Source organism: Cladophialophora carrionii (genome assembly GCF_000365165.1).
Source record: "Cladophialophora carrionii CBS 160.54 unplaced genomic scaffold supercont1.3, whole genome shotgun sequence".
Classification (NCBI taxonomy): domain Eukaryota; kingdom Fungi; phylum Ascomycota; class Eurotiomycetes; order Chaetothyriales; family Herpotrichiellaceae; genus Cladophialophora; species Cladophialophora carrionii.
In genome coordinates, this window is record NW_008481828.1 from 1,539,294 (window position 1) to 1,557,871 (window position 18,578).

Here is an 18,578-nt window from a genome sequence, read left to right on the forward strand (position 1 = left end):
CAAGTATTTACTTCTTCACATCGCTCATCGGTTTGATCCCATGCTTTACGACCGGACTGTCGAGAAATTTTGCATGGTCATGGAAAGCATCGGTCTGCACTCTGGATACTTCGACTTCTGTTCTCCCTCGGCTTATTACGTCGGCATCATACTCGTTGACCGCCTCAAGCAAGGACTTCTCGCCGCTTTGGACTTTGATCATGGCTGAGACGAATTTCTCGCTGTCGCAAATCGCATTGTTCGCGCCCTGGCCACGGTCTGGATGTTTCTGCGTCAGCTGATATTTGTCCTATTGGGGAAGGAAGGACACTTACGGAATGTCATGCTGTGAGCGGCGTCTCCTGAGAGAGTGATTCTGCCGTCTCGATTATCCCAGCCGGTCTCGGGAGGGCCCCAGATCCTGAGCGGCACGGCTTTCGCACGAGTGTCCTTTGGTATCCACTCGACGGCCGACTTGTAAGGGTCTGCCCAGTCGTCCATTCTCCGCCGCAGCTCGTCGACCATGTTCTTCCCTTCGACGTAGTCGCAATCCTGCTTCGCCCAGGTTGCCAGGATATAGAAGACCCAGGTTTCAGGCTTTTGCAAGTCAGGCTTGTCTAGCAAGAATATGCCGACGTACATCGACTTTGGATGGGGAGCGACATCCACGATGGGGTGCATCATCTTGTCCATCTTGATTGCTTGCTCTGGTGTGTAGCGAAACGGGAAATTAAGGAATGTGTAAGGCAGCACCCGTGGCGATGCTAGGTCGCCCAGCATCCAGCGGCGAACCCATGAGCCACCGCCGTCACTGCCGATGAGCACCGAGCCTGACTCCGAGGTACCATCGTGAAAGTGTGCTTCCACTCCGTCTGAGGTAAGTTCGATATCTGTGACGGTCTTGCCAAACTACGGGGAGATGAGCAGAGAACAGTGCGTCAGATCCGGCAGGCCCACCTTGACATTGAGCCCTTCTGCCCAGATAGTCCTCGTTTTCTGGATGTTGAGCCTCCTAACACCCGGAAACGGCGGTTCCACAATTGTAGCGCCTGTCTGCCCATCACGAATGATGACACTCTCGAACCCGGCTGCCTTCGTATCAAGGCCCGGGTCTGGCTGGCACTCCGGCAGTCGCTTGTACAGTTCTTCGGGCAGTAACTTGGCAAGCAGCGGGTGGCTCCAGGCGATGGTGACTCCCCAATTGCGATGCCTTGGGGAACTCTCCTTTTCTACTACGACATAGTCAATCCCATTCTGCATCATATGTCAGCGCGATAGAAACTTGGCCCTTGCGAATTCTCAATACCCACCTTCTTGAGCCCATGAGCAAGAGCCAAGCCGGAGAGACCTGTAGAAGAGACTTGGTCAGAGCAGAGTACTACCACAGCCAAGGGTAGAATGGTTACCTGCTCCTACCACGATGACCTTGAGCGGCTGAGCCATCTGCGCTCTGCCCTGCTCAAATACGTGGATGGTTCAGAAAGCTAAGGGTGAGGGTAAAGATCAGACCGCTTGTGAAGGTGGCAGAAGAATCGGACAGCCCTCGGAAGGAGCACGAGTTCTCGGTCTGTGACTGGGGAAGTGGTACCTCCTTCTCGTCAGTCCAGTCGCAATGCTTGGGTGGAGGCAGTTCCGACAGTGGTAAAAGAATTCACTGATCGAGCTCGCTCACCACGTTATAACAGACAGGAGCGTTCCATGAGGTTGTCCAGCCAATCTCAGCAACTCTCGGAAACCAGCCAGTCAGCTGTCGCGCCGGAACTAAATCTCACCCCGGCGACATCAGGATCACAGCTGAAGCAAATCTTCTCAGCAGCCCAAGGCGGTTAGCCGCGTGTTTACTCCGTGCACCGTAAAGGCACTGCGAGTCTGCCGCATATCCCCAGTAGGGACAAGCCTCTGCCTGAGCCCGGCCTGAGCCCGGCCTCTTTCAACTCATCCACGGAGCGTATCAGAGAGCTGCTGTCTGGACCGACGCAGATGTTAAGTTCATACCAAGACAAGGTCTAGCTCTATATTGATCATCGCTGGCACCTACGCATTGCTGCATCAAGCTACCTAGGGCGATCGCTTCAAGGGAACTGCGCTGCAATCTAGCAACTTGATCAGATGTTGTGAGGGGCAACAATGGCGATAATCGAACTCGCGCACATCAGCCTCAAGGACGGCCTCACGGCAGACGACCCGCAGCTGAAGAAAAACCTCAAAGAAGTAAAGAGGGTGATCGAGGAGTACAGCAAACTGGAAACCATCTTCTACCGACAACTCGATGACCCGTCGGTCATGTTTGTGATCGGCGCGTGGAAGACCAAGGACCACCACCAACATGGTTTTGACGGCTCTCCGCAACAAGGCGAAATCCTCACGCTGATCAAGGATCAGATGGGCATAGACTGGATGTACTACATCGACGTGGAGCAGTCGCGCATACCCCTCAACGCACCCGTTCTGGCCATCATAAAAGAAGCGTTCGCGAAGCACGGTGTCAATCGCACCGACTTCGATCAGCAGTTTGCATCCCAGACGGCGCACATCGGAGGAGCGAGGTACGGGGCTATCTCCGCGTGGAATATTCGCAAGGACAAGCATGAACAGGACGTGAGGGTGAATTTTTCGGGATGGGAGAGCCTGGACGAGGCGACGCAGGCAATGGTCAATACAATTGAGCAGGTCAAGGGGTTTCGAGCTGTGCCGACGGATCTGAATTTCTTCTTTGCGACGAGGGCCGAGTTGGATTGAATTGTCTGCGTGTGCGGTGGATGACTTAGCGCGAGACCTGACGACGATATCTCGAGACGGTGTGCACTTGCACCCACGCCAATTGGGCTCGTACTCCGAATACTTCTTGCCATGGATCCTGATGCGAGCAAGATCTGGCCGTCGCTTGTACAAGTAGTCCCCCGGGCTAGGCCCCTCGTGCTCCCCTGCTTGATTCTTCACCTCCGCCCAGGCGCCCCCCGCCTTTCGCTATTTTAGGTGCCGGCCCGATGACCTAGTTACGCCCCGCTTCCTCACTCGCCTTCAGGTGAAGCTGAGTGCTGACGGCTACCAAGTACAAGTCAGAGCGGGCCAGGGCCTGACAACTGACAAGTGAATGTATGGCTCTACATTTGGAAAGATCGAGTTGATAGCCAAAGTTTACGCTCCTTGAGCTGAAGGCGCGGAACCAATTCAAGCCCGAGTGATTGCTGCGAACCACGAGTACAAGGCACGGAGAAGAACCCGACCAGTACAAACACCAGTAGTGGACCGAAGTCTTTACCTTGGTGTAATGTGTTCGACTCGCGGTATGGAGCACGCCCAAGTTGGTCGCATCACCACTGATACAAGGGTAGACTCGAAGCATCAGAATTAAATCTCAGTATTGTAGCACGGCAAACCCACAAAACGACCCAGCACAGCACAGCACAGCACAGCACAGCACAGCACAGCAGAACATGGCAACCGCCGCCACCACCACCTCATCCTCAGATGACCAGATCCTCACGGACGCGCTCCGCGATCTCATCTCGGCGAACCACATCCTTCACCACCACGGCGTGGTCGACGCGTACGGGCACGTCTCCATCCGCCACCCGCTCGACCCGACCAAGTATATCATGTGCGGATATGTAAGTTTGCGACAGTCAGTTCATTGATCGTCCCTACACTGTCGCTGTCGTGATATTCGCAGAGAAATGGGTGTAATGCACGTACAGGCTCAGGCTTGAGTTCACGTACCACCGCAGGCCAGAGTTCAAGTACTGTACAAGGACAGGGCTAACACGGACACAACCCGCGCAGATGGCTCCCGCGATGGTTTCCTCCCCAGCCGACCTGATCCACTACAACGTGTCGGATTCGTCGCCCGTAGACCCTCACGCCCGGAAAGGCTACTCGGAGAGGTTCATCCACGGGGAAATCTTCAAGCGGTTCAGCAGCAGCAGCGTGAACTGTGTGATCCACTCGCACGCCGAGGAGGTGCTGCCCTACGTGGTGAGCATGGGCGTCAAGCTCAAGGCCGTGTACCATATGAGTGGTTTCCTAGGCAGTAGGGGGGTCAAGGTCTTCGACATCGCCCCGCTGTATCGGCAGGGCGAGCAGCAGGACATGCTGGTGAATAATGCGCGCTTTGGGGCCGCGTTGGCGGAGAAGTTCGTCGCCGAGGGTTCAGGCACAGAGGCTGACGCGCCGGAGGAGACGGTCGTGTTGATGAGACGCCATGGGTTCACGGTCGTCGGGAGAGATCTCGTCACCGCCGTGTATCGTGCGATATATACGCGGATTAATGCCGAGGCGCAGACCAAGGCCATGAGTATTGCGCGGAGCGGGATGGTTGACAATGAGGAAGCGCAGCAGCGGGAGGGAATGGAGATGGGGTTCCAGGCCCTCACGGCGGAGCAGGTCGTCGGGTGTTCGGTCATGAATGAGGCGTTTCATGATAAACCTTGGCGGTTGTGGGTGAGGGAGGTGGAGAGGTTGCCGTTGTATGAGAACCGGTTGAGTGAGAGCAACCCGCCTGGACTAAAATCGGAAGTTGATATGTAAGGAATAGCGGAGTCGAGCGTAAGCGGTCTTCAAGCGTCGTAAGTGAGGCAGCGAAGCGGTTTTGGAGGAAACAACGGAGAAAGTGCTATTGTGCTTGATGTCGATGGCCAAGATACTCCGTACGTTGCCGAAAAGAACGAGAAAACATATCTCTGCATCATCGCCTTTCCTGCCCCGCTGGCCAACTGAGAACTGGGTATATCAAGGTGGCATGGCAAGACCAGGGCGCGCAGAACCAGAGATTAATTTGTCTCCGCAAAGCAGGCGCCCGTCACAATATCAAACTTACATATCCCTGCATTGTCCCCTTCCCTGACCGCTGACCAACTGAGAACTGGGTATATCAAGATGACATGGCAAGCAGACCACGGCGCGCGGAAGCAGAGACCAATCTGTCTCCGCAAAAGCAGGCACCCGTCACAAGATCAGACTTCAACACCAGCAATCCAAGCGATTCCTGCCTTCACGATCTTCTCCACAATATCCACCTCGGCCATTGTTCGCGGAGCATAAACCATTGCCCAGCCCTTATCAATAAACTTCAGGGGGAATCGCATTCCCCATCCCTTCTCAACCACAGTCCTTGCGTCGGCCTCGGACAGCCACACGTGCAGACTCCCATCAGATGGATGAGCGTGCGCGATCTCCGTGCCAAGCATCTTGTTGTTCTTTGCTCGATCGTTGAGCGTCTCTAGTGCGGGTTTCGCGTAGATTGCATCAGTGCTTCCACCTTCAGTCTTGCTAGGTCGGAGTTCCAGTAACGAGGGATGTTTAGCAGCAAAGGTAGCCATCATAGATTTCACGCGCTCCTCAACGCCCGGTTCCACTCCGCCGCGTTTGTAGGGAACTTGACGTTGAGGCATGGTGCGAGCCATGATTGCTGGTCTGGATCCTTCGCGGACGGGGATGGCATTGGCATCGAGGTACTTGGGCCCGGCTGATGAGAGTGGTGAAGGGTCGGAGAGGTCGTCCTTGCCGAACAAGAGCAGGCGATTGATCCGGATCTTGGTCATACGCCAGTAGCCCGCCCAAGTGGGAGGTGTACCCCCTGTGCCGAAGGATTTCCAGGCGTAGAAGTCATTGAGGACCCAAGCGAGGGAGAAGGTCAGCGCTACGGCTGTGGCTGTAGAAACTGCCTGACGTGGGCGTGCCTTAATGGCATCGAGAAGTCTGCGGTACTGAACTGAGAGCGTTGAGGTGAGTGTATCCATGATCGTCGTTGGACTTTCGGTTCACGTCTTGCGTGATGTTGTGGTGGAATTAGAAGTGAGAGTGAGATGTCAGACGGGCTTTAAGCAAGCTGACCTCTCGATCTGCTTGCCGAGAGCTCGGCAATCGGTCAGCAATTCGAGCGATATTGTTCCGGTGCGTTCGCCCAGAGGCAAGGTCAGTGATGCAGGCTTACTCCGTACAAGAAGAGATTCAGTTTGTGTTAATACAGTACTACAGACCCGATCTTGGCCACAGGTGCCTGAAGCTCTAGCCGGGGCCCCTGAATGGGCTAGGCAAGCCTAATCAGCGACCCTTAACTAGCCTCAGGGCAGCTTCCCCGCAACGGGGCGGGTCTTGAGCTTATTTAACAAAGTACTCCGTACTCCGTACAGTACCGCTGCTTTAACGTGAATGGCACGGAAAAAGTGCGGCGCCGATGTTCGGCTCGGAAGCCGTTGCTGTTGCCGCTTGTCGTCACTTTTCTGTCGAGTCTCGAGTGCCATGATCATGTCATTTCTCGTGACGCAGTCCACTGCCTCCAAAGTCCAACCTTTCCTACGGTCCTGACGGCGCTGGCAAAGATGTCTGGCTCGGCTTCAAGGAGTCTTGCGCGTTTGCTGCGCCAGACGAGGAGGCCTTGCATACCTCGGCCTCAGATCACCCAGTGCCAGTCCTTACGGGCGGCTTCCATTGAGCCCGTACGAAGCTTCTCGGCGACATACCGACGGCGGAGCGACCCCAGCGAACCTCATCACGATGTCAGATATACCACGGACATGTACCCTTCCCTGAAGCGCGACTCGAGGTTTTCAGAGCTCACGGAGAAACATATCCAGTTCTTCAAGTCTACGCTGGGCGACGAGGCTGCTGTCATTGATGGCGTCACACAAGATGCGACGGATGATCTTGAGCCCTTCAACAGGGACTGGATGAAGAAGTACAGAGGTCGTGCCAAGCTGGTCCTGAAGCCCAAAAGCACGGAAGAAGTGAGCAAAGTCTTGAAATATTGCAATGATAATAAGCTTGCTGTGGTTCCCCAGGGGGGTAATTCAGGCCTGGTGGGTGGTAGTGTTCCGGTCTTCGACGAGATCGTGATTTCGTTGTCACGGATGAACAAGATTCGAAGCTTCGACGAAATCAGTGGCATTCTGGTTGTTGACGGAGGTGTCATCATGGAAGTTGCCGACAATTTTCTGGCCGAGCGCAACCATCTCTATCCCCTCGACCTCGGCGCGAAAGGTTCGGCTCAAATCGGGGGCAATGTCGCTACCAATGCCGGAGGTCTGAGACTGTTGCGGTATGGTTCCTTGCATGGAAATGTTCTCGGAATTGAGGGTGTGTTGCCAGATGGCACCATCTTTGATGATCTCTCCACGTTGCGGAAGAACAATACTGGCTACGACTTGAAACAGCTGTTCATTGGTGGAGAAGGGACCATCGGCATCATCACGGGCGTCTCGATCCATTGCGCACAAAGGTCAAAGGCGGTAAATGTGGCTTACTTCGGCCTTCCCTCCTTCGAGCATGTACAAAGAGCCTACAAAGAAGCGAAGATTCACCTTGGAGAGATCCTGTCGGCTTTCGAGCTCATGGATGCTCGCAGTCAAGGATTTGTACACCAAGTGACGGGCAACAAAAGGCCACTTGACGGTGACCACCCATTTTACTGCTTGATTGAAACCAGCGGTTCAAACACAGACCATGATAGCGAGAAGCTCGAGAGTTTCTTGGAATACGTCATGGGCGAGGACATCGTCTCGGACGGCGTACTGGCTCAGGATGAGACGCAAGTCCGGCAGCTGTGGGGCTGGCGAGAAGGCATCACTGAAGCCATCGGACACTTTGGCGGCACGTACAAATACGACTTGTCCATTCCCATCAAAGAATTGTACAGTCTTGTCGAAGAAACCCGGGAACGATTGAACTCCAAAGGACTGGTAGGTGACGACGACTCGTACCCAGCGATTGCAGTGGTCGGCTACGGGCATATGGGCGACGGAAATCTACATCTCAACGTTCCCGTCAGGAAGTACACCAAAGAGGTCGAAGAAGCAATCGAACCGTGGGTCTATGAGTGGATCCAAAAACGAAGGGGAAGTATCAGTGCCGAACACGGCCTCGGCATTGCGAAGAAGAAATACATTGGATATCAGCGGAGCGACACTATGCTGAAACTCATGAAGCAAATAAAGGACCTTTATGATCCCAACGGGATTATGAACCCGTACAAATATATATAACCGTGGCGTCGTCTCTTGGGCGAGGGGCTGCGGGATATGCCACTACTCTGCCTATCCCGTCCTACAGACTTCTGCATCTGATCTCATCACGCTTGAGCATCCGACATTCGGGGCTAGCAACGCGCACCACCACTGCTGTCCAAGCAGATACTGTATCGAATCCTGTGCGGGGAAATTCAACCGCTTCAGCTGGACTGACCACATACAGTGATTCCCCGAGGCTGTTGTACGGATGTCTCCAATTCGGGTATGAAGAACTCGCGTGAGGAGATCGTACACGCATCGACTACATCGCTAGTATTTGTTGACCCGTTGCCGCTTTGTTTCCTGGGTATGTCTGTTAAGCCTAGGCAAAGCTTCTCGTCAAGAATCTCCTCGCGTCTGTCTCTCGTTGGCTCGCAGGTTTCACCAACCATGGTCTCCGCGGAAAGGCTGAAAGAAATATGCGTCCCGCTCTCGAGTGAACACGCATACAAGAAGCGCAAACTCAGGGTCGCTACAATTGGCGCCGGCTTCTCAGGGTTGATACTAGCCCACAAGATCCAACATGAACAGCCCGAGCTGCAGGAATTCATTGACCATGTCATCTTCGAAGCGAACGACGACGTCGGCGGCACGTGGCGTGTGAATACTTATCCCGGAGTGCAGTGCGATGTGCCCGCGCATATATATGTTAGCATCCCTGCCGCCTCGGGTATCACACAGGATGTGGGGTCATGGACCGACTGACTTGTGTGTTAAGGCATTTCCCTTCGACCCGAATCCGAATTGGTCGAAGTTCTACGCCGATGGTGATGAAATTCTCGCATACGTGGAGAAGGTGGCGACAAAGTGGAATTTGAGACGGGATGTCCAATTCAACACGAGAGTAATTGGCCTCGAGTGGTTAGAGGAGGAAGGGAAATGGAAGATTCGTGTACGAAAAAACGGACAGGAGGAGCGGGACGAATTTGCCGATGTGCTTGTTTCGGCTCAGGGGTTCTTGAGGTGAGTTTGCCTGACGTTGTGAATGGATGCAAGACTCTTGCCGACCAGGCTATTGAGTACCCAAAGCCCTTCATCGTCACTGTAGCTGACCTCTCCCATCTTCCAAGTCAATGGAAATGGCCTGATATCCCTGGTATCCACGACTTCCAAGGTCACAAAGTCCACTCCGCCGCCTGGGACCATTCGTACGATTACTCGCACAAACGCATCGGCATCATCGGCAACGGCTCATCAGCCATCCAGATTCTACCTCAAATGGCCAAACTGCCAGGCACGCAGATCATCAGTTTCCAACGTGAAGCCACTTGGATCACGCAGAGTCTAGGCCAGGCACTCGGCGTAGGTGACCAAGGCGATCCCGAACCTCAGGAAAAGGGAGACCAAGAAATGGTCAATGGCGATGTTGGCGTCGATATGGCGGACGTTGACGCCAGTGACGAAGAAGTAGGCAGTAACTTCAACCCCCGGTATACAAGTCGGGACAAGGCTCGTTTTCGCAACCCAGAGAAGCACAAAGCATACAGAAAGATGCTCCAACACGGTATGAACAAGGGATTCCGCTTGGTATGTGCTTTGCGTGTGGTTCTTTCTCCGTCGGGACATTGACTGACTCGTTGACTTGATGACTCGCTGACTTGCCGATGTTCCAGTTCCGCAAAAACTCCCCCCAAAACACCAAATCTACCGAAGTCACTATTTCCCGCATGCGCGCTGCCCTGAACAATGACCCGTCCCTCTGCGAAAAGCTCATCCCCAACTGGACGCTCGGCTGCCGTCGCCTCACCCCGGGAGAAGGATACCTCGAATCCTTCCTCCTGCCGACCGTCACGCTCGAGAAGTCCCCTATCAAGCGCATCACTGCCACCGGTCTCGAGACCGCACAAGGAACGCATCACGATGTCGATGTGATCGTGTGCGCCACGGGCTTCGACGTCTCCCATATCCCGCATTACCCCGTCACAGGCCGCGGCGGGGTGACCCTCGCGCAGAAGTGGGCCTCGGAGCCGGAATCATATCTCAGCGTCGCGTGTCCAGATATGCCTAACTATTTCATCTTCACGGGGCCGAATGCCACGGTCGGCCACGGCACGCTGTTGACCAGCATGACGTGGACGGCCGAGTATATTTGTCGGTGGCTGCATAAGATTGCCGGGGAGGGGATCAAGAGTGTGGCTCCCACGCAGGACGCGACGGACGAGTTCGTGAGGTATGGGGATGAGATTCATGAGACGTTGACTTGGACTGGTGAGTCCCCACTACGCCTCCTTGACTACTTGACCAGAAATGGAACCTCTCGCACTTGGAGCGCGTCGTTGGAGGCGCATGGCTGCTGTGCTTGCATTTCTTCTCGTCCACCCCCTTGTTCTGTCCGCCTCGTGGTTTTGAGACCTGTTTCCGTGCCTGTTTCTATTTTCTGTATCCTCCCCTTGCTATCTTTTATTTGTAATGGGATGGAACTTTTACTAATGTAAATCACCAGGCGGATGTAAGAGCTGGTACAAGAACCATCGAGTCGACGGACGAGTCACGGCAACGTGGCCAGGCAGTGCGCTGCTTTACCGCGAGGTCATACTCCGGGAGATCAGGGTATGTACACCTCCGGAGGCCATCTGTTGGTTGGGATTTCAAGGCTTTGAGTCTCAGTCACTGGCCTCGACCACCCGGCCTTCGATGGCGGGCTGGATGTTTACATCCTTGTGGCCGAGCCAAGTGCTAACTGATGCGTCCAGGGCGAGGATTTTGACGTCCGATACTGGAGTGGGAATCGCTGGAAGGGGGTCCTGGGCAATGGGTTCACGCAGATTGAAGCGGAGGCAGAGGAGAAGGAGAAGAACGGCGAGACGATCGACCTGGCTTTTTATCTTAATACTTGAGTCGTGGTACCGTGGTCTCAGATCAGGTGCTCCTTCTGACATTATTAGGATTGATTATGTATGTCGGGCGGAAGCAGTGAATTAAACGGAGACCTTTTCTCCGGTAAATCGCCGTCTGGTCTGCTCTTGTCGGCCCTTTTGAAAGGTCGCCCGGTATTTTGTGCAGTTCAAGATCCCTCCTGCGCTCGACAAGGTATCCTCAATTGCCGAAGCTGAGGGCATCGGACAGCTTGTTCCTTTCAGGGAAGCATCGAAGCATCAGCGTCACATCATACGACCAATGCTCGACCGGCTATTGGCATCAGAAACAAGACAAGCATCACGACAGATATAGGACAGGTCGGTGTACCCCGGTGATTGGTGGCACCTTCCCCTAGGGTCTCGTGTTCGAGCCTCATTGACGGGAAAAAAGACCGGGGTTTCGCCAGCTACCCATCTTCATAGGATGCTATCACGGTATATTGGAGGAGACCCCTACTGCACCGGAAGGGGGAGTCTGCCTTGTGCCGCGCCCATAGTAATCGGGCGACAGCTCGCTCGCTATTCATTGGGCTCAGTCCGCATTTCAAGCCCCTGGAAGCATACGGGCAGCACTGTCCCGCTAAGGCGCAGGTGGCAGATTCTCAGCCTGATGTGCCTGGCTCGTTTACACCTTGCCCTTTCAGATCCTCCACGTCCTGCTGCTTGCTGCTTGCTTTGAATGTTCTTCCCCTTGCCGCAGGAACGACTATCTATTAGTGATGTGACGACTGACTGAAAGCCTGCAAAAACAACCCGTGTCATGGCCGAGGCTGCCGCTGTCGCATCCATCGTTGGCATAGCGAGCTTCGGCATTCAGCTAACAAAGACGTTGTATGAGTTTGCCTCCACTGTATCGGGCGCAAGGGACGAGGCCAACTACATCGCTCGTCATGTCGACCTCGACGCCAACGTCTTGGATATCCTGACGGGGCGCTGGCGCAATCATCACCATCCTCCGGTCCACCCGGTCGCAGGCATTGCAGGTGGAGATGCAGTTGAAGTTGTAAGGCACGCTTCTGCACGGTCGCCACTGCAACAATGACTGAATTGTGTGTGCTATGGCGACGCCTGGCCTGATCGCCTCGTTCTAGCACGACATCACGGCACGACCGAATTGCGAAGTCGGTTCGTTACACAGCGTTGTGTCGAGCAAAGCTGGATCATGTATGCGTACGTACAGATCTAAATGCACACACGACGGTAAGTAGGACGATAGAAGGGTGGCAGCGGAGGGAAAAGCGTGGCGAGGACGATGATCAACGACGGATACTGTCCTTTCATCGGCTTTGGTCTCGAGCTCAACCATGCGGAGGAGTCCATAAGTGCAGTCATAGTCATGCCACTGTTACGGTCACACTGTCCTTCCACTGGCTTTGATCTGGGTCTCAGCAACGTGGAAGAAACGACACAGTTCGGGGGGATGATGTAGTGGGTACGCGAGATCCTCATACTGTAGCTTAAAAGCTCGAAGAAATGCAACGCAGCCTGCGGAGTACATCCTGGAGAACAGCCTTGCCGTGCCGTGCTCAAGCAGTGTAATTCTACATGTATCCCATGGTTTTCACACATGCTGTACTATAGATGATTCGACCTGAAGATGGTGGCCGTGCTCAAGCAGCACGATTCTACATGTATCCCAAATTCTCACACATGCTGTGCTATAAATAATTCCACTAGAGTATATGGCTACGCTTCCCTTTCCTAGCTGCCTCTCCTTCTGCCGGACCAAGACTCCAAAACTACAGCATTCACTTCGCGCTCGTCCCCGTCCTCCCCATGGCCAAAGCACAGATGACAGCCGCGCCAACACCGCTCCCATCCTCGGCACTCGTCAACTCGATCCCCTCGCCCTCCCTGCCAAACCCTCCCAACTTCATATCTAGGATCTCGCGCACCGCGCACTCCCACCGCTCCTTGAACCGGGGATGCTTGACAGCCACGCTCCCATCCGCGGCGACGTGGCCCTTCCGCCTGCCAATGCGACGACAGATCGCCGACGCGCCGCACGCGCAGAGCCTCGCGCCCCGAATGGCGATGAGTTTCGCGACGGCCTGGCAAAACCGCAGCTCTGCGTCCGAGGGCGTAAGGCCGGCCAGAACGCGCTGGAAGGCAGATTTCGCCTCGGCGAGAGATGGCGTCGCGTCGTTTTCGACCGTCGAGAGGAATTCCGTGTCGATGGCGTACGGGTTCGAGAGGGCGTCCTTTTGCGCCTGGGTCTGCATGTTTGCGTCCGAGTCTGAGCCCGAGGACCAACCCTGGAAGATGACCCCCTTGGTGAACAGTTCGAGGAGGATCTGTCGGAAGATCTCTCCCAAGTAGAGTCCTGCCGACATTTTTTCGAACGTCTGCTCGCCTGGGCGGGGGCTCTGCTCGTCGATGAGTTCGTCGTAGCGCGTTCTCGGGAGGACGGTGTGCGAGTTGTCAAAGGCGCCGTATTCGCAGTTGATGGCCATTGGGGAGTCTTCTTTTAGGGAACTATCGGGGTCTGTTGTTTGGGACGGCATTTTGGGGATTTGCGACACACGGTCCATGTATGCGGCGTTGCAGCCCGTGCCGAAGATGGCGCCGATGATCGTGTCGGGGTCGTTGTATGCTGAGGCGATGAGCGCGCCTGTCGTGTCGTTGACCAGGGCGATCAGCTTGACCGGGAGGTTCTGTGGGGGAGAAGGATCAGTAATAGTGACGGTTTACGAGAAGAGATCTGATGGCATAGGACAATTACATACTCTTTTCTCCATGGCCTTTCTCAGCATCTCCGCCACGTCGTGTCCCTCGACGTCCTTCACGTCCCAGCCTTTCGTCCACGTCTGGAGGATTCCGTGGTCGATCCTGTCCTGCGTGGCGGGATAGCTGAATGTGAAACCTAGAGGGATCTTTCCCTCGGCGCATGCGGCCTCGTCATCCTTGACGTGCTCTGTCAGGAACTCGCTGAGGTGGTCGGCAATATGTTCAAACAGCTGATCCGCCGTGCCGGTCTTGATGTCCTTGGGTAGCGTATACTTCTCCTGTTTCGTGTGGTGTCCGCCCATCTCATCGGTAAGAGTAATCAGGCAGACTCGCAGATTCGTCCCGCCTAGGTCGATGGTAAGGTACGTGCCTGTCTCACGCCCCGTCGGAGAGGAAGTCACCCAGGTGATGTTCATAGGCTAGGTGCATAGAGGTGGATGGTTAGTTTCACATTGTCATTCTGGGAACTCGTCGGCTGCTTGCAATGGGATGGAAGACGGACAATATCACCTTTGCGCTCCAGACCTGGGAAGTTGGGCGTTAGATAAGCGAAGAGTAAAGACACCTCTATATGCAAGTGTAGAAAGTGAGCACCAACCTGCCTGAAGTTCTTCGCCGAATCGGTCGGTAATCGTCTTCAGCAATGCAGTATCGACTGTGAACAACTGCTCGAGTCGACGGAGTTCCTCCCCCAGCTTCTCGGGAAGATCATCTGGGAATTCTACCATCGACGTTAAAAGCTGCGGTTCAAGCAGCAAACAGACCGACCTACCGAAATCGATATCCTCCCTGCTGAATTGCAGGTTCTCCGTATGAGCGGACATGGTGAGCGTCGTGATCTAGCTTTGAAAGAGTATCTGCACCTCAGACTGCTTTACCTGAGCGACGAAAGCTACCTGCTGGCCTATGTGCTAAATATTGAAAAGAGTTTCGCGTTTTAACAAGCAGGAAGAAAGATCGGGCCCGGATCTTGAATCCGACTGGGGAAGGACGTGAACTGCCCATGTCACCCTACTTGGTGTACTTAACTCGTATGTAGCATTCCGCCGAGACAGGCCCTCGAATCATTGAATCTGCCGGCATCCGTCGTCGTCTCCTCATGGCGAGGAAAGTTCGGCAATGTTGGGCGTGGTGGATCGAGGATCTCCAGCATAATGAAGATCCATGGGTGACGTCAATTGTTGTGTCCGCCGATTGGTGGGTGATTGGTGCATCCTGGGGAAAAACATGTCATACGAGGACTCGTAGTTGCAGCTCAGTACAGCTCTTGGGTTTCTAAGCCGATAATAATGTCGCGGATATTCTATCTCATCTCTGTCCAGCAATGAAACCGATGCATGTCAGGCGTGTTGGAAACGCGCTGGACGCGTCGGGACAAGTCTTGGCGCAGTCACGTGCCATGTATGTATACGGAGAACGTAGTGGTGGGGGCAACTTTCACTTTGCCTTCACCCAGGTTTCACCCTCTCCTCTCGCAATTCCCGATTCATTTATTATGGTTCGTCCACACTGGGACTCCGGAGGAAACGCTTCACGAAATCAATTCGTAACGGGTGATCCTCGTGACATTGGGCACTTCGTTGTTCAGCCTTTCAGTCTCGATGGCCGCAGACACATCCACGTGTGCAGTCTGTGCCCGCTCTTTTCAAGCCGGTAGGTGAGCTGCCATCGCGTTTCGAGATTCGCCGCCAATTTCTTTACTCACTGGCACTGGGGGCAGCTTCCCTCAAGAGGCATGAACGGTACTGTCGCAGCAAGCTCACTCAGCCGCTGCCGCCGCGTCGAAAGTCCTGCCTCGCATGCATTCAAGCGAAGTCGCGATGTGATTCACGCAGACCCGAATGCGAACCCTGTCAACGCAAACACAGAATCTGCGTATACTCGGTAGGGCATTCGTCACGCAGACAAAGCCAATCTGATGCATCACCACTTGCTGTAAGCACAGAATATCCACTGCCAGTAAATAGAACGGTGGCGGAAACCTCTTCGTCCTCCTCAAGGCCATTGCGACCAAGGAAAGCACCATCGACACCTAGCGTGGTAATTTTCCAGACGGCGTCGCGAATCGTCTGCTCGTTCCCGCAAAGAATGAAGAGACAAGCGACTTGGCCCCCTTTCATCCATCGCTCGAGGCATTTGCAGCCGGCAGTCGCTTTGCGCTTCGACGATCCGGTCCTCGTCTGCCAAAGAATATGTGACCAACAGGCGGTACACGGGGACACCAAAGATCCTACCGTCCTTGGTGCTATCGCCTTGGAGCAAGAAAGGCTGTATGCCCTTCGTACCTCTCCTGATAGATGGCTCCACCTCTCGTCGGCGCAAGCTGTCATGATCTATCTTCTCATGCTTGCAGGAGGAGGCGACACGACGCTGACACACAACATCAATCTCCCAACGACCCTGCTGTTCACCTTGCGGGCGCATTACGATTGGATGAATCAGAATTATCCGGCTTCACGCACTGCCGTAGACAAGACGGTTATCGACGCAGTGGCATGGGACGACTGGGTCTTCAATGAATCAAAATGTCGAACGGCGATGCTGTATTTCATGTTTGGGCTCTTCTTCGACATTGAGTTTGGCCTGCCGTGCGACCGTGAGCTTGACTATCATCCTGTAGATGTCAACCTTCCAGCGCCGAAGCCCCTATGGGAAGCAAGAGACGATCTGTCGTGGCGTGCAGAATATGATATTGCTTGCCACCCGAGGGACCCAGATTTGAAATATGGGGACTTGTTGCAGCTCAACCAGCAAGATGTTGGCGCTGAGGATGAAAACGCGGAGGAGATACAGCGACTCGTAAGAAGGGTAGAGAAGTGGCACGAGGAGATGGATGACTTCGGCATGCTCGTCACATTCTGCAGCACCATCATAGGGCAATGAACAACCCCGAGGACAGCAATATATTCGCCAACGCGGACGATATCCAAAAGCTAATGCGCTTTCTGGCGTGCTATACATACGTTCGAGTCCGACGCTCCAAAGACCCGTCAACACCCAAGCATTCCTCCCAGATATCGTTCCATAGCTTCTCGCGGACTTCCGTCCCTGCTGCGGTCTGAGTGAAGGAAGCACGTCGGCGGAAAAGGTCAGCATCTTGCTTTTCACACTGGCCGAGAACTTACCGAGCAACCGTGTTGTCACTCAAATACAAGCCATGCGACTCCTTCCCAGCAACTCCCAAAGCATAAAGGTACGTCTTGACCCCTTCATCGACGTCCCGGCCCTTGAATGCAAATATCCCGGCGAACACAACTCTCAACCAAACAGGATAATCGCCAAACCCAGTCTTGACCATTCCAGGCGACACGTCGTTGACAATGACCTTCTCCGGATCCACATACTTTGCCAGTGCCTCCACAATCAGAGTCCCCAACAGTTTCGAGTCAGGATAGCGCGCCATAGCGACGAACTGGCTCTTATCGTCGAAATGCGCAACAACCCCCTCGCCTGCCCTGACAGGTTTCTTCTCGAGACTATGGTCGTACTGCACGAAACTTCCCACCCAGGTCAACCGCGAGGGTACACCCGTGCGTGACGCCGTCTTCTCCAGCACGGGGAGCAGCTCCAGGGCCAACAATGCAGGAGAGAGCACGTTGACTTGGATGGTCTTTTCGTGGCCCGTCTTCTCTGCGACCTCCCACTTCAGACTCCCCGTACCTGCGTTCAACAAGACCATGTCCAAATTGCCGTCCCATCGCGTCTTCACCTCTCTCACGAAATGGAGCACGCTCGAGTAGTCCTCAGCGTCTAGACGCAAGACTGTGATCTTTCCATTTGGGTTGACTCTTTTGAGCTCGCGGTCGGAGAGGATGTCAGCATTGACAGCATTCGCTTTCGCAACGGAACGGACGCCAGCGATGATCTCCTTGGCGCCATGTAGAAGGAGGTGCTTTGTCGCGGCAAGACCGAGCCCAGCGGACGTGCCGGTGATGAGGACAGTCTTGTCGCGGAAGGGGAGCGAAGAAGGGAGAGTCAGTTTAGGTTGAAAGTAAGGCATAATCAATGCAGTATTGCGGTTGTTCAATCGCGAGGCTTGAGGAGGTGTTTTCGTGTGTGGCGACGTCCAGGCAAAGTATCAAGCAAGTATCAAGAAAGGAGTCGAGGATCAGATCCAATATATTAGACCAATAGCAGATCACGTCTCAAGTACGAAATCGAGTATTGGATCGGGTATCAGATCAAGCAAGAAATCATGTAAAATGTCTCTCCCATGCCAGCAAGACACGAGGTGTGAAGGACTGAGTATTCGGTGGGAGTACTCGCCTGCGCACTCTCAATATATACCTGCGTTTCCAGGCGGACTCAATATCATTTTACATACGAACTAATCTGCTAGTACTACCTAGTCACTCGTTAGTTGTCCCACCTGCATTAGAACAAGACACTCAGTCGCTGTACAGACATCCACGCTACCTCGACGCGCCACTTCCAGCACAGACATTACGGGCGGTCGTCAACCGCTCCTGTATTGGCTGCCTGTACGCTTTCTTTCCTCCCTTCCCTTTACTGTGCAGCCTTGTTTCGTCCGGACCAGGGTGTCAAGTGGAGAGAGGAGCGCGAGAATACATACTCCACAGGGACCCCGTAAAGTAGGTAGGAAACGACACGGAATTCCGTGACCGATCCACAATGGCAATCAGACATCCATGGTCGGTCACTTACCTACAAAGCTGGTCTCTTGCTTACTTGCTTACTTCTGGTGGCTTACTCACAGTACTCCTTTGGACTTATTGACTCCCTCGCACTCACATTGATGTACAGTACTGTACATGAGAGTCCCGAGGTTCCGTCAACCCGCACGCGCATACATGCATGCATGGCGTCGATCTATGCCGTCTGATGCTGTAGCTCCTCAGAGGGCTCGTCGGTTCAGGAGGTGATCTCCCTTGCCACTCATTGATGTAATGCGGTTGGCATGGCATGCGCTGCGGTTTTTATTCCTGACGATTGTGTAGACCGTGCTCTCATGCCCCAACGGTTAAGTCGCCTCACGAGGCGGTAGCCCTTT

General features: G+C 54.3%; 10 protein-coding genes across 10 annotated transcripts; 6 read left to right on the forward strand and 4 right to left on the reverse strand.

Annotated features, from left to right (window-relative positions):
* Nucleotides 1-7: 7 nt before the first annotated feature.
* On the reverse strand, nt 8-1,422 carry G647_03945 (uncharacterized protein; the record flags this gene model as incomplete). The annotated part of the gene is made up of 5 exons (XM_008728290.1): nt 8-258; nt 315-888; nt 937-1,233; nt 1,290-1,327; nt 1,386-1,422. The coding sequence occupies 5 exons, from the start codon at nt 1,420-1,422 to the stop codon at nt 8-10; spliced, it is 1,197 nt and encodes a 398-aa protein (XP_008726512.1).
* Nucleotides 1,423-2,106: 684 nt separating this feature from the next.
* On the forward strand, nt 2,107-2,718 carry G647_03946 (uncharacterized protein; the record flags this gene model as incomplete). The annotated part of the gene is made up of 1 exon (XM_008728291.1): nt 2,107-2,718. The coding sequence occupies one exon, from the start codon at nt 2,107-2,109 to the stop codon at nt 2,716-2,718; it is 612 nt and encodes a 203-aa protein (XP_008726513.1).
* A 698-nt stretch (nt 2,719-3,416) lies between these two features.
* Nucleotides 3,417-4,506, forward strand: G647_03947 (uncharacterized protein; the record flags this gene model as incomplete). The annotated part of the gene is made up of 2 exons (XM_008728292.1): nt 3,417-3,590; nt 3,763-4,506. 2 exons carry the CDS (start codon nt 3,417-3,419, stop codon nt 4,504-4,506), a joined length of 918 nt encoding a protein of 305 aa, XP_008726514.1.
* A 425-nt stretch (nt 4,507-4,931) lies between these two features.
* On the reverse strand, nt 4,932-5,717 carry G647_03948 (uncharacterized protein; the record flags this gene model as incomplete). The annotated part of the gene is made up of 1 exon (XM_008728293.1): nt 4,932-5,717. The coding sequence occupies one exon, from the start codon at nt 5,715-5,717 to the stop codon at nt 4,932-4,934; it is 786 nt and encodes a 261-aa protein (XP_008726515.1).
* Nucleotides 5,718-6,299: 582 nt separating this feature from the next.
* On the forward strand, nt 6,300-7,958 carry G647_03949 (uncharacterized protein; the record flags this gene model as incomplete). The annotated part of the gene is made up of 1 exon (XM_008728294.1): nt 6,300-7,958. One exon carries the CDS (start codon nt 6,300-6,302, stop codon nt 7,956-7,958), a length of 1,659 nt encoding a protein of 552 aa, XP_008726516.1.
* Nucleotides 7,959-8,372: 414 nt separating this feature from the next.
* Nucleotides 8,373-10,819, forward strand: G647_03950 (uncharacterized protein; the record flags this gene model as incomplete). Its single annotated transcript, XM_008728295.1, has 7 exons — nt 8,373-8,630; nt 8,701-8,945; nt 9,053-9,288; nt 9,391-9,509; nt 9,596-10,190; nt 10,426-10,532; nt 10,676-10,819. The coding sequence occupies 7 exons, from the start codon at nt 8,373-8,375 to the stop codon at nt 10,817-10,819; spliced, it is 1,704 nt and encodes a 567-aa protein (XP_008726517.1).
* Nucleotides 10,820-11,600: 781 nt separating this feature from the next.
* On the forward strand, nt 11,601-11,882 carry G647_03951 (uncharacterized protein; the record flags this gene model as incomplete). The annotated part of the gene is made up of 1 exon (XM_008728296.1): nt 11,601-11,882. One exon carries the CDS (start codon nt 11,601-11,603, stop codon nt 11,880-11,882), a length of 282 nt encoding a protein of 93 aa, XP_008726518.1.
* A 706-nt stretch (nt 11,883-12,588) lies between these two features.
* G647_03952 (uncharacterized protein) lies at nt 12,589-14,391 on the reverse strand (the record flags this gene model as incomplete). Its single annotated transcript, XM_008728297.1, has 4 exons — nt 12,589-13,494; nt 13,567-13,986; nt 14,070-14,092; nt 14,166-14,391. The coding sequence occupies 4 exons, from the start codon at nt 14,389-14,391 to the stop codon at nt 12,589-12,591; spliced, it is 1,575 nt and encodes a 524-aa protein (XP_008726519.1).
* A 1,504-nt stretch (nt 14,392-15,895) lies between these two features.
* Nucleotides 15,896-16,450, forward strand: G647_03953 (uncharacterized protein; the record flags this gene model as incomplete). The annotated part of the gene is made up of 1 exon (XM_008728298.1): nt 15,896-16,450. The coding sequence occupies one exon, from the start codon at nt 15,896-15,898 to the stop codon at nt 16,448-16,450; it is 555 nt and encodes a 184-aa protein (XP_008726520.1).
* Nucleotides 16,451-16,688: 238 nt separating this feature from the next.
* Nucleotides 16,689-17,567, reverse strand: G647_03954 (uncharacterized protein; the record flags this gene model as incomplete). Its single annotated transcript, XM_008728299.1, has 1 exon — nt 16,689-17,567. One exon carries the CDS (start codon nt 17,565-17,567, stop codon nt 16,689-16,691), a length of 879 nt encoding a protein of 292 aa, XP_008726521.1.
* Nucleotides 17,568-18,578: the final 1,011 nt, after the last annotated feature.